The 12,548-nt window shown below is 43.5% G+C and overlaps 1 protein-coding gene across 3 annotated transcripts in view; it reads right to left on the reverse strand.

The window, feature by feature from the left end:
• Positions 1-12,548, reverse strand: part of plxna1b (plexin A1b) — a 199,720-nt gene that overhangs the window by 98,297 nt on the left and 88,875 nt on the right. For all 3 annotated transcript variants that reach the window (XM_086198826.1, XM_086198827.1, XM_086198828.1), the window contains exon 4: positions 9,158-9,298. In XM_086198826.1, coding sequence (XP_086054952.1) covers positions 9,158-9,298 — 141 coding nt within the window. The remainder of the gene's footprint in view (positions 1-9,157; positions 9,299-12,548) is intronic.

A 12,548-nucleotide genomic window follows, 5' to 3' on the forward strand; every position in this document is an offset into this window, starting at 1 on the left:
ATGAAAACCTGCAGCCACACGACCCTTTACTGGAACAGTTTGACACCCCTGGTCTCAGTTGAACGTAGAGGTAGTCTTTGCTGTCAATAATCATTCTTTAACTGGAGCCAGCAACTTGAATCTCATTCATTGTTGCAAGATAAATGCAAGTCGCTGTGCCATGCACTCCTATTTACTTGCTGCAGGTCCTCCAGGGATTTAAAAATGACAGAATTTCCATAGAAACGGCCCTGTTTGTACTGTGGGGCGTCCAGAACAAACAAAAAGACGAATCCAGTGTGTTTACATCCCTGTAACTTGTAAACTTCTTGTGTGACAATCCTAAATATTGTTTACAACAAAGTTAGAGAGAACTTTGCTTGAGGTGAAACAAACCAAGGCTAAAAGTAAGCGTAAATCAACAGTTAGGTGTGGCACACAAAGAAAAACAAAAGGTGAGGAGACAAACAAGGGTTTCAAAACAAAATATGTGGAAACCCATCATTCTTTATCATCATCCTCATCCCCTGAACATTCCCATTAACTCTTCCAAGAAAGAGCTAATATCCCTCTATAGGTCAATACACACTCTCATTCTTTATGTGTCCACTGCTCTACAATACTCTGCCTTCATGTGATGGAGACCCCTGACAGAAAGAAAGAGAGAAAAACAAAGTGGTGAGAGTGAGAGAGAAGAGATGAAAGGCAAGACAGAGATTGAAAAACTGCAGAAAACAAAGAACTGGAACAAAGAGACTTGCGAGAAAGGGGGGGGGCAAGAGGGAAAGAGGTAAATGTGACAGGCTTAGAGGTCTTCTAATTAAGTGAGGATGGGAGAGGTCGGCTGCCTGGTAAATGACTCTGTCACTTTAGTAAATGGACTTGGTGAGGAGTGAGGAGCCACACAGCTGGCATTTCCATTCGCACTGCCAAACGACCCACCACCACCACATACGCAGGCTGAGAGGCAGAGTAGAGAGGAAAAGCTGCTGCCTTTTTTCTCTCTCACTTTATTTGCGCTCACACTAGTTGCCATCTGAAAGTGGATCCCAGTAGGTGTATGGATGGATACCAATTGTGGAGAGCTGGCGAAGAGCCAAACAGGATAAACAAAATCTGTCAGCTCGACTTTGAGATAATATGTTTGTTGTCATTCAAACTACCTGCCTGGAAGTTTTGAAGATACCACAACAATTAAATTAGTGTATAGGCCTCCTTCCAACTATGCAGATACATGGGAAGCTTGTGAGTATCGGCCATGTCTTCTAAAAAGTTAGCCAAGAGACCCTTTTTTTTTTATATTGCATCAACAGCCTACTGTTTAGATAGTATTTTTTTAAAGTAAAACAGAAAAGAAAAAGCAATCACAAATATCATGTTGTCTTTTTGTTGTTTCTAGCAGAATATTTGCTTCCACTTTTTCCCAGATGTGACATCATAACAGAGTCTTACGAGGGTCCCTGTGCTTGAATTTGAAAAGAAATTCAAAACTATTCCCCTGCTGTCTTGCATGAGTGACCCTTCATTGTTATTTTTATTCTGGCCACTGTGGCTGGTGCTTACAGCACAAGACTGAAGCCAGTGATGCTGATCCGAGGGTCATCGTGCCAGCTTTTGATTGGCTTCATTCCAGGACAGTCCGTCAGAGCTGCGTCTTTCCACCCAAATCACAGTCAAGCAACAGGAAGACCAATTGTATGTCAAGTTGATAGTGATTGAGAAGAAGGAGGAGGAGGAGGAGAGCAGGACAGAGGGGGAGAGAAACAATTACCCTCCCCCATCCATCTCACCCTCTTTCCTAACCCTATCAGGGTGCTCTATCACGCCATCCTCTGGGAAAAGACGGTGGAGTAAAACAGAGAGAGATGAGACTAAGACAGAGCTATCTAGTGACAGCTCGACTTCCATTAGGACTGATAGTATCACATGCAAGACAAGTGTTGGAGCACACTTTTCTGATGAGGCGAGCACACACGCACACGCACACACATATTTTCAAACGATTAAGAACACCAGAAGAGGTACTGTTGAACAGGGAACAACTATGAGACTAAGAAGTCATGACAACATCCTTCTCTGGATGGATAGTAATGCTATTTTGGTAAAAACAAAGTTTCAGAAGGGATTAACTTTTTTCTTCTTCCATCTTTCACAATTGTGTCAGATATGGCCTTATAGCCCTTTCCTGACTTGTGATCAGCCACAACATGCAGCCACAGGTCCTCAGTGAGCTCCTTTGTCTTAGCCATGACTGTCAACAAACCACCTGCAGAGAGCTGCTGTTTTTCGCCTGTTGAGTTGATTAACACAGCTGTTCCCAATGAAACAAGGTAATTAGGATGCTTTAGAACAGCTTGGACTATTTGGAATGGTATAGAACTTCGGCTTTTCCCATAGACTGTGACAGTTTCCGAGGGGTATGAATAACTTTAGATGGGCTACTTTTTGTTCAAATGTAAATAAAAGCGAGGAATCATTTTTTCCCACAAGATGCCTCTTGTACGTCATCTCATTATCTTCTGGTAGATGCCTGCATCATTTCCAACAAAGGAAAAAATTGCTGGTTGGATAAAAGAAACTTTAAGTCAAAATTTGCCAGGGGAATGAATAATACACATATGTGTGTGTGTACACACACACACACACATATATATATACACTGCTCAAAAAATAAAGGGAACACTTAAACAACACAATTTAACTCCAAGTCAGTCACACTTCTGAGAAATCAAACTGTCCACTTAGAAAGCAACACTGATTGACAATCAATTTCACATGCTGTTGTTCAAATGGAACAGACAACAGGTGGAAATTATAGGCAATTAGCAAGTCACCCCCAATAAAGGAGTGGTTCTGCAGGTGGTGACCACAGACCACTTCTCAGTTCCTATGCTTTCTGGCTGATGTTTTGGTCACTTTTGAATGCTGGCGGTGCTTTCACTCAAGTGGTAGCATGAGACGGAGTCTACAACCCACACAAGTGGCTTGGGTAGTGCAGCTCCTCCAGGATGACACATCACTGCGAGCTGTGGCAAGAAGGTTTGCTGTGTCCATCAGCGTAGTGTCCAGAGCATGGAGGTGTTACCAGGAGACAGGCCAGTACATCAGGAGATGTGGAGGAGGCCGTAGGAGGGCAGCAACCTAGCAGCAGGACTGCTACCTCCGCCTTTGTGCAAGGAGGAACAGGAGGAGCGCTGCCAGAGCCCTGCAAAATGACCTCCAGCAGGCCACAAATGTGCATGTGTCTGCTCCAACAGTCAGAAACAGACTCTATGAGGGTCCTACGTCCACAGGTGGTGGTTGTGCTTACAGCCCAACACAGTGCAGGACATTTGGCATTTGCCAGAGAACACCAAGATTGGCAAATTCGCCACTGGCGCCCTGTGCTCTTCACAGATGAAAGCAGGTTCACACTGAGCACATGTGACAGACGTGACAGAGTCTGGAGACGCCGTGGAGAACGTTCTGCTGCCTGCAACATCCACCAGCATGACCGCTTTGGCAGTGTCTCAGTAATGGTGTGGGGTGGCATTTCTTGGGGGGGCCGCACAGCCCTGCATGTGCTCGCCAGAAGTAGCCTGACAGCCATTAGGAACCGAGATGAGATCCTCAGACCCATTGTGAGACCATATGCTGGTGTGGTTGGCCCTGGGTTCCTCCTAATGCAAGACCTCATGTGGCTGGAGTGTGTCAGCAGTTCCTGCAAAACGAAGGCACTGATGCTATGGACTGGCCCGCCCGTTCCCCAGACCTGAATCCATTCCTCCTGTTAATTTTTGTGTGATTTGTGGTCAGCACATTCAACTACGTAAAGAACAAAGTAGTTAATAAGAACATTTCATTCATTCAGATCAAGGATGTTATTTTCGTGTTCCCTTTATTTTTTGAGCAGTATATATATACACAGACATACACGTGTGTGAGCTGAGGAAGGTGTTTCAATGGTTTGAACTCTTGTAACTGAGTTTCATATATGGCTACACCCCCACCAGCACCCCTCCTCTCAAGTCACTGTACTCCCATCCTTGCCTCGCTGCACCAGCTCTATTAACATTTACATAACAATGACCACCTCCTTGCTGTGTGTGTGTGTGTGTGTGTATGGTCCGACCCAATGTGTGAGTGTAAATGGATGCAGTGTGTTTGTGTGTATGTGTGAGTGTAGCAGAGAAGAGACGAGAATTCCGTCAATTCTTACACTGTCGAGCCAAGAGAGCGGGAAAAGAGGACACGGGAGCTGCACTCGTGAATTCAAATGGATACTTAGATGGTAGAATCGCAAGACAATTAATAACTTTTGCAAATCGATGGGAAAAAGTTCCCTCTATCTTATATCTATTCAAGCGAATTACATCTGCTGAGTGCTACATCTGATTTGATATAACCAAGTGTCAGCTAAAGATAACTGCTGTATTTTGTGCTTGTTAATTTCAGGACTTCCTCAATTTGCCATGTTTTGATAAATTGTTGGAAATTCATCTTTGAGCTACTTAGAGCTGACTGATTAGCTGTATCTAGTTCACTAGATGTCACTCTTGATTGATACAACCAGCTGCCTTATTATGTGTGTTGATATCAGTCGGTGCTAATGTGTTTACTAACAAGATTGGCAGCAAACCAGTAATATGTGAATGTAAACAGACATACGCGTGCATGTGCACAAACACACACACACCCACACCCACACTCCTGCTGAGGACTGATATCTGATGAAACCCTATGTGTAAGCTATTACTTGATGAGGCCTTGTTGACTGAGCCATTTGCACAATACACACATTGTATGCTATTGTAAGGACTCAACGTGTGTATTCTAAAAGCGGTGTGTGTGTGTGTGTGTGTGTGTGTGTGTGTGTGTGTGTAAGCATGTGGATGAGCACAGATTCCTTGGAGGGAAGAAAGTCTTTCTATGACTCTTCTTTTTCATGCTGAATGGAAATTTAAACAATGATCTTAGCCCACACAAAAACACTCACTGAAGTGTGTGTGTGTGTGTGTGTGTGTGTGTGGATTGTTACAAAGACATGTAGATGCAGCTGAATCAATGCATAAGCAAATTTACCAACTCTGGTACAAAATGAGAGCAAGACAGACATGTCTTTACTGACATGCGCATGCGCACACACACACATACACACACACACACACACACACACACACACACACACACACACTGCAGCCTGCTTGAACAAAGGTTGTCTCATGCATACACAGAATACATCATTTCCCTCCGCTGTATCAAGCCTTTCATGTCCTTCTTGTCTGTTTCCAGGACGCTCCCACTCCATCCAAATGCAGCCCCTCTTCCCACACCAGAGGAGATGAATATTCATGCTTCCAGCAATTAGCCAGCACCACACACACACACACACACACCACAATCAAAAGCATGGATGCCATCAAAATCCAAGGCAAGAGGATAGGGGTACCCCTTTGTGTGTGTGTGTGTGTGTGTGTGTGTGTGTGTGTGTGTGTGTGTGAGAGAGAGTGTGTGAGAGAGAGAGAGAGAGAGAGAGACTAAGGCTGGGTATGTGTACAAAGACAGCAAGGATGGCAGCTGTGGCATCAGATTCAGATGGAACTTTCTACCTTTTTGGCTGGATAACAGAAGAGGACATGATTTGATGATGGAATGTTTCAACTGAGCCAGGACGCTGTGAGATGAATGCACAGATTGCCAGTTTCTCAGAAGAGAGACTCTTCCAAAAAGTTACTTTTGAGTTTGGTTTGAGATACTGTCAGTGTTAAAACCTCTTAGTGCAGCTCTATCCTTAATTTACAAATGGCGAAAACACTGAGGTGGGGGATGAGGGGGTAAAACCACTTCAGGGATGCATAACAGACCAATTAATTGAGGACAGCATCAGCAATTGGTAAAACTCTGAGTGTGCCTGTGTGTGTGTGTATGTGTGTAAAAGATATTTTGTTCTACAGACATACTGTTAATCTGTTAACACTCAAATTGTGGGGACTTGCCCTCCTTTACAGGAGTATAAAAAATAAATAAATATATAAAAAATGTAATGTGCACTGAAGTGGAGGAAAACATGACTGTGTCTGCGTGGGTTTGTGAGTGCATGTATATATCAGAGCTTGGCATTAAGTGGGTAGATGCATATCAATATCCTCAAGATTTTTCACATCGGCTGGTGCAGACAACCTGGTTTTTTTTTTAGTCACTTATAAGTCAAATACTGTTGAGTGTCAAATGTGATTAACATGAACAAAATGCACAGAATAACAGGCAATACGCAACGTTGACAGTGCAGCATCAAAATTCCTGCAATAGCATAATGTAACAGGCACACGTGAACACTGGCAGCAGCAGCAGGACGTCCTCTCCTGCTGTCACATCCTCCATTGATAATAATGACAGTGATGAATATAGCTGGAACAGAGCAAATCATAAATCACAGAGCACCAAACTCTGACTCACCGTGTGTGTGTGTGTGTGTGTGTGTGTGTGTGTGTGTGAGTGAGTGTATGTGTGCACATTTGTGTGGCAAAAGAAGGGAGGACTTGTCATGAGCTATGCATCAGTGGATATGTCCAGTGACACCTTAATGTGCTTGGCTTGTCTGAGAAACCCCAGCAGGCGACCAACTACACACACACACACACACACACACACACACACACACACACACACACACACACACACACACACACACACACACACACACACACACACACTTCTTGAGAAATAAGAGCAGGTTTGAGTATCCAGTATCTATTTCATAAGAAAATAGGAGACAGGAGCATGGTTGCAATCCCCGTGCATATACACTACTCTTTGTGTGTGTGTGTGTGTGCGCGCACACTAATGTGTGTGTGTGTGTGTACCAACCCCAACCAATATAGATCAATTCTTGTACCTTCCCTACTGTCTATCCTTCTCTCAATTCACCAATTTTCACAGAGAGAAGTGTATGTGTGTGTGTGTTCTTGTACTTGCTATATATTTACTGTAGGGCTAACAGCCTCCATTCAGAGACGGACTAAGTAAGTGGCAACGGAGCAATAGAGATCATTAAAAACATGGGAGTGGGATCAGAAGAAGGTGTTGGGGGGCTCAATTTGGGCTTAGATGGAAATGTGTGTGTGTGTGTGTGTGTGTGTGTGTGTGTGTGTGTGTGTGTGTGTGTGTGTGTGTGTGTGTGTCAGCCGAGACATGGATTTATGAAAGTAGGGATGAGGTGGGGGTATATCAGGAAAGATGGAGGGCAGAGGATAAAGATGAGGACAGGGTGGAGGGCAGGAGAGGGGAATTGCCCCCTCCAGTCATTAGAGCTGGAAAGGGGGGGGGGGGGGGGTAGATAACAGGCCTGCTGGCAACCTTATCCCCCTGCTCTGCTTAACTCAAGCCTGCAAACCATTAATGGTGATCAAACTCATAGCAAGATGAAGGAGGCGTGTGTGTGTGCGCGCGCGTGTCACCCCTTCGCTGCTACAACTGCCAAGAATAAGCAGGCCATCAAGTCACTCACACACACACAAGCACAAATACACACATGCATACAAACGCGCACACACACACACACACACACACACACACACACACACACACACACACACAGTTAAAGCAAATCTACCTTAAAGATTAAAACAGTATTTCATGATTATGAAATCTTGCAGATCTTCTTCAGTGACCTTGTCTCTAGTATCACATAGTAGACTGACGACGAAAGGATGAACGACTGTTTTACTGCGGCTGATGTAAGAGTATTTTCTACTTATTATAAAAAACTGTAAAAATTGCCTTAGACAATCTGCACCCTACTGCGCATTTAGATCTTTCTCATGAGGTGGTACATGCACCCATTGAGCCCTGTTAAACAGCACAAGGGAATTTAAAATTCTGAACCAGTCTACTATCTCTGATCTCATGTGATTGCTCACGAAAGTTTCCTATGTTTGTATTGTAACTTTAGTGATCTGGTCAAATATCTTGTGTGTATCTGTTGCTATTGCCATGACTTCCATAGCAAAACATCCATCCGACCTGAACGAACACAAAGCATCACAGATTAGCACGCCACTTACTGCCAGGCTTTGCTGTAGCAGGCTATAAAAATGACTCCTCTTAAACACCTTCCATAAAACAAACCTGTAACACGCATCTCACCCTCTTTAATTAGATCGTCTTCTCCCGTCGCCCACTTTAGATGTATTAAATACCAGCATATTCACATCATGCTCCCGTCTCTGCTGCCTTCACTCACCACACTAATGAGACCTGGGCCTGGGGAGCGACAGAGATGCCACACGCTCTCCTCCGCCCCCACCTTTCCTTCCTCCTGCCGTCTCACCATCAAAGGAGACACAGTCCTAACCAGCGGTGGAGCTGGTAATGACCGTGGGCACGTACACACACACCACATGTGACCTGTGACACTCTGTATGTCTGTGTGAATGTAATGTCTTGATTATTAGCAGACCGTCATGGTGCAAATGGGAATTGGTTAGTGTGAGAGTGTAAGAGAGAGAGAGAGAGAGAGAGAGAGAGAGAGAGAGAGAGAGTGTGTGTGTGTGTGTGTGTGTGTGTGTGTGTGTGTGTGTGTGTGTGTGTGTGTGTGTTGCATAATTACATCCAGTGGGGTTGAGTTATGTTGTAATTGTACAGTGAGCAGGAGCGTCTAATGGGGGGTGGGGGTGGTCCACTCTGGACAACAGAATATGTGTTACAGGTCCACCCAAATCACATATGTAACTGGAGGCGAGTGTGTTAACAAAGCCTTGTTAGCTCGGCACCATCACCTTGCCGTATACATACTCTAATGATGGCTACATATATATTGTCATTATTACAACACATTGGTGTTATGTCATCAAATTCAGGATCTTAATCAATTTAATTCCATGTTGTTCCAGTGATGCCATTTGTTCCCCCATCAAAGATGTTTTGTGCCAGTTTTCTCTGTTAGCGTAGCCAAAACGTACTTCCTGCAGAGGTAACTACATGCGTTATGCGAGTCTACACCTTCTGAGTGTGAAAGTTGTGTTTGTGCTGAGTTTTCACACTGATGAGGATGAATGACGCCACCACTAATCATGGATTATTTGTCACTTCCGTGCCTTGTCCACCACCTAGACGATGTTAGCGCCAATGCTTACATCAACTTCCTTTTGCATGATGTTTTATGCTTTTTCTGTGTGCGTGTCTCAAGCCTCACACTCACCTGTCTGTCCGTCAGTGTGTAGAGGTACTGCTGATCCGGGCTGAAGAGCATGTCTCGCAGCAAGGGACTTCCTCCCTCGCTTAAGGTCACCTTCTCATAGAGCACGGCTGGACGGTTGGGGCTCACAGAGTTGACCAAGATCTGGAGGGAGACACAGAGGAAGACATGTTTAGAACCACATTCAAAGGCTAGAAGAGAAGTATGTTAGGTAGGAAGTATATTAAAGATGCAACATTGCAGCATGTGTACAGGCTGAATAGATGGATATATGAAGTGACATCTCCACCCAGCAGTGTCTTCCTCAGGTCACTCAGGCTGTATTTGTAGGAAACAAGTGAGCTGATGACATCACATTGCCATTGGACAATGGAGGCTATATAATAAACATGGTAACTGCCATTGTGGAAATGAGTTGAAGGTGAGTTCTCCTCAGAGCCGTGTAAAGGGCTTAACACAAAGTCTGTGTTAAAAGTGGTATTGATGATACAGTCATTATGTTGAACAGAGACATGATTACAAAGGCAGATGCATGGAGAGGAACATTATTGGCTGGATAATGGTTTTATTACAGCGTTAGAAAAGAGATCCATTTAGCACCTTGAAGGAACAAATGAAAATCCTTTTCAAATCGAAATAATGACAAAATGTGGGGTGTTTAAAAACAGAGTCCCTCCATAAATCCCAGAGAATCCTAATGATCGCTTATCCTTCACTTTCAATGGAATCTTGATCACCAGATACACCAGCAGCGCCTTGCCAACAGGTGCATGAACACACTTGCATGTGCACAAACGCTAAAAATTTTCTTTGTGATTTTTGGCAAATAAATTTGCCCAGATATGCAAAGTAATGGAGCAGATACAAGATAGGAGATTGGCTGGATGTGATGGCTGTGAGCCAAAGTCATCTCAGCAGCAAATGAAAAGTGCAGCGCGATGGGGGTGGGAGGTGGGGGGGTGGCAAGTATCAGTTCTCCATTACGGAGCTTTGTCGACTCGTACCGCTATCAGCTCACAGTAACAAGGAAAGGACAGCAGGCAATTCTAGCTGCAAAATGATACTGAAGACACACACATGAGCTACAAAGATACACACAGACAAATAGGTTCCCACCCAGAGAGATTAGAAGTGATAGAAACACACACAGACGCTGCAAGATATGCATCCCCTAATAAGTGCTTTGAGATATATATATATATATATATATATATATATATATATATATATATATATATATATATATATATATATATGGCCGAAGAAGTCTGCATGGAAAGAGGCTGTACGCGCATATTTGCGATGTAAGAATTTATTTACAATCTCATCAGGAAAAAAAACACAGGGGCAACAATCCCATTATCTCAGTAAGAGAAAGAGCTCATAAGGCTGTGACAAAGCACTGGAGAGGAGAGGAAATATGGATGTTATTATCTAGATAATGGGCCTGTAAACAAAGGATACATTTCATTCACAGATGGCTCACATGTAGAGGAGAACAAACACACATGCAAATACAGTATACACATGACAACACGGTCCCTGGGGACAGAGCAGGAAAAATCCTGGCTAACACACAGAGGTGAGCAGATTTTTCATGGGCTTGGAGAGTAAATAATTCTCTTTCAACATGAGTATCGATTTCAAAATCTTGGCATGTAAATTTAAACTTTGTTCATATGTGTTATATTTTGGCAGAAAATTCTGTTGTGTTTTCCCGTGTGTGTGTGTGTGTGTATGTGTACGAGCTGACACAGACGCTCTTCTCCACACAGGCATGTCTGCTCGTATCTACAGCCCTGATTCTCAGTTTCTGAGCAGTCACAATGGTCAGATAGTCTTCTGGCTTTTAACTTTATTTTGTCTTTAATAATAATTTGGTTGGGGCAGTTAAATTAGAGAGAGGTCACAGATCTAGTAGTGAAGGGAACGTTTGAAGGGAACAGAAGAAATGGTGGAACGGCCTCATTCTCGATGGCAATGGTGCTGTGCTGACACCTCTGAATCTACAACACAGTAACGCTAAAGTCACACACTGGGGCAGCATTAATCCAGCTTTGTTTGGCTCTGTGTGAACAAGAAAAGTCTCATAATGGCGGGGTCATTTCTGTGGAGAAGTGACTTCTCTGCTTCTCAGAGGCTCTCACACACAAAGCTGTATTTCTGTTGGCAGCCTCATCCATCTCTGGACCAGACACCCCTTCCAGTTCACTGGTTAATGACCAGTTCCAGGCTCGGACTGGTTTTTGACACAAACAAATACACAATAATAGAGAGAATGAAACAACTGACCTCCAGTAAAAGTCTTTCTTTCAGATGCCCTGTCATTCTCTTCTGTCCATCTGTTTGTTTGACTGGGTATCTTTTAATATACAAAACCCTAAATGTAAAAATATCTCACCATACTTTGTCTCACTTTGCTGTGTGCGACAACACTTTCCTCCTTCCTGTCTTCACTTCACTCATCTTTCCCGTCTCCTCTGGGATACAGATCAAGCTCACACACACAAAAAATGTGTGGGGAGTGAGAGAGAAGCCGGTGAAGGAAGGTTAAAAAAAAACCTGGAAACAACAAATAATTAAACGTCTCTCATCAATCTATTCAAAAAGTATATTTGATGGGTTGCCTTCTACTAATAGAGTGTACAAATGTGTGCTAGATTGCATGCCTGTGCACACGTGTGTAGGTTGTATTTATTAGCACCTTGAGCGAGCTAACATGTATCACTGTGTTTTTTCACACATGTATAAATGCACAGGTTTGTTTACATGCATATTCATGAAAAGCAGAGTGTGACTATATATGTGCATATTTGCTGAGTCAAGAAAATCGATGCAATCAACAGCGATGATGAGAGATGCGGCTGCTGTCTCATAGTCTCCTCCCTTCTGCCACTAAGTGCTTGATGGATGGTTTTGCAGAGTGATGCTGCGCTTGTATTTTCAGGAAAAGCCCATCTCTCTTGTCATTGTGTGAAAAGTTACATTAATAGAGTTTAAACAAAGTTAAGGAAGTACTTTCCTTACGAATGACGCAGTGAAATATTGAGACAGCAGGCGGAGAGACAAAGCAAGTACACAGTAAACGTGAGTAAAAATTTGTGACGTTTTGGGAGGAATGGAACGAGGGGGTTGGGGCTAAAAGGAAGGGCAGCAGCTGAATAAATACAGTAGAAAATTCAGACTAGTTTTGCTCTCTCTACATCCCAAGACTACATGCAGATGTTTTGAACTGTTACTCATCCTCCCATGACCAACGGTTGTTATTCCTTGCTGTTTGTGTTGTCAGCTCAGCAAAACTGGAAACACAACAACATGAAGCGGGTTTTTCCACTCAAATTATACTCTCTGGAGAGACACCTTGGAAAAAATATACTGAATGCAAATAAATGAG

This window comes from Aulostomus chinensis, chromosome 3, assembly GCF_037954235.1.
Source record: "Aulostomus chinensis isolate RoL2024-O1b breed Wild chromosome 3, RoL_Achi_v1.0, whole genome shotgun sequence".
In the NCBI taxonomy this organism is placed as follows: domain Eukaryota; kingdom Metazoa; phylum Chordata; class Actinopteri; order Syngnathiformes; family Aulostomidae; genus Aulostomus; species Aulostomus chinensis.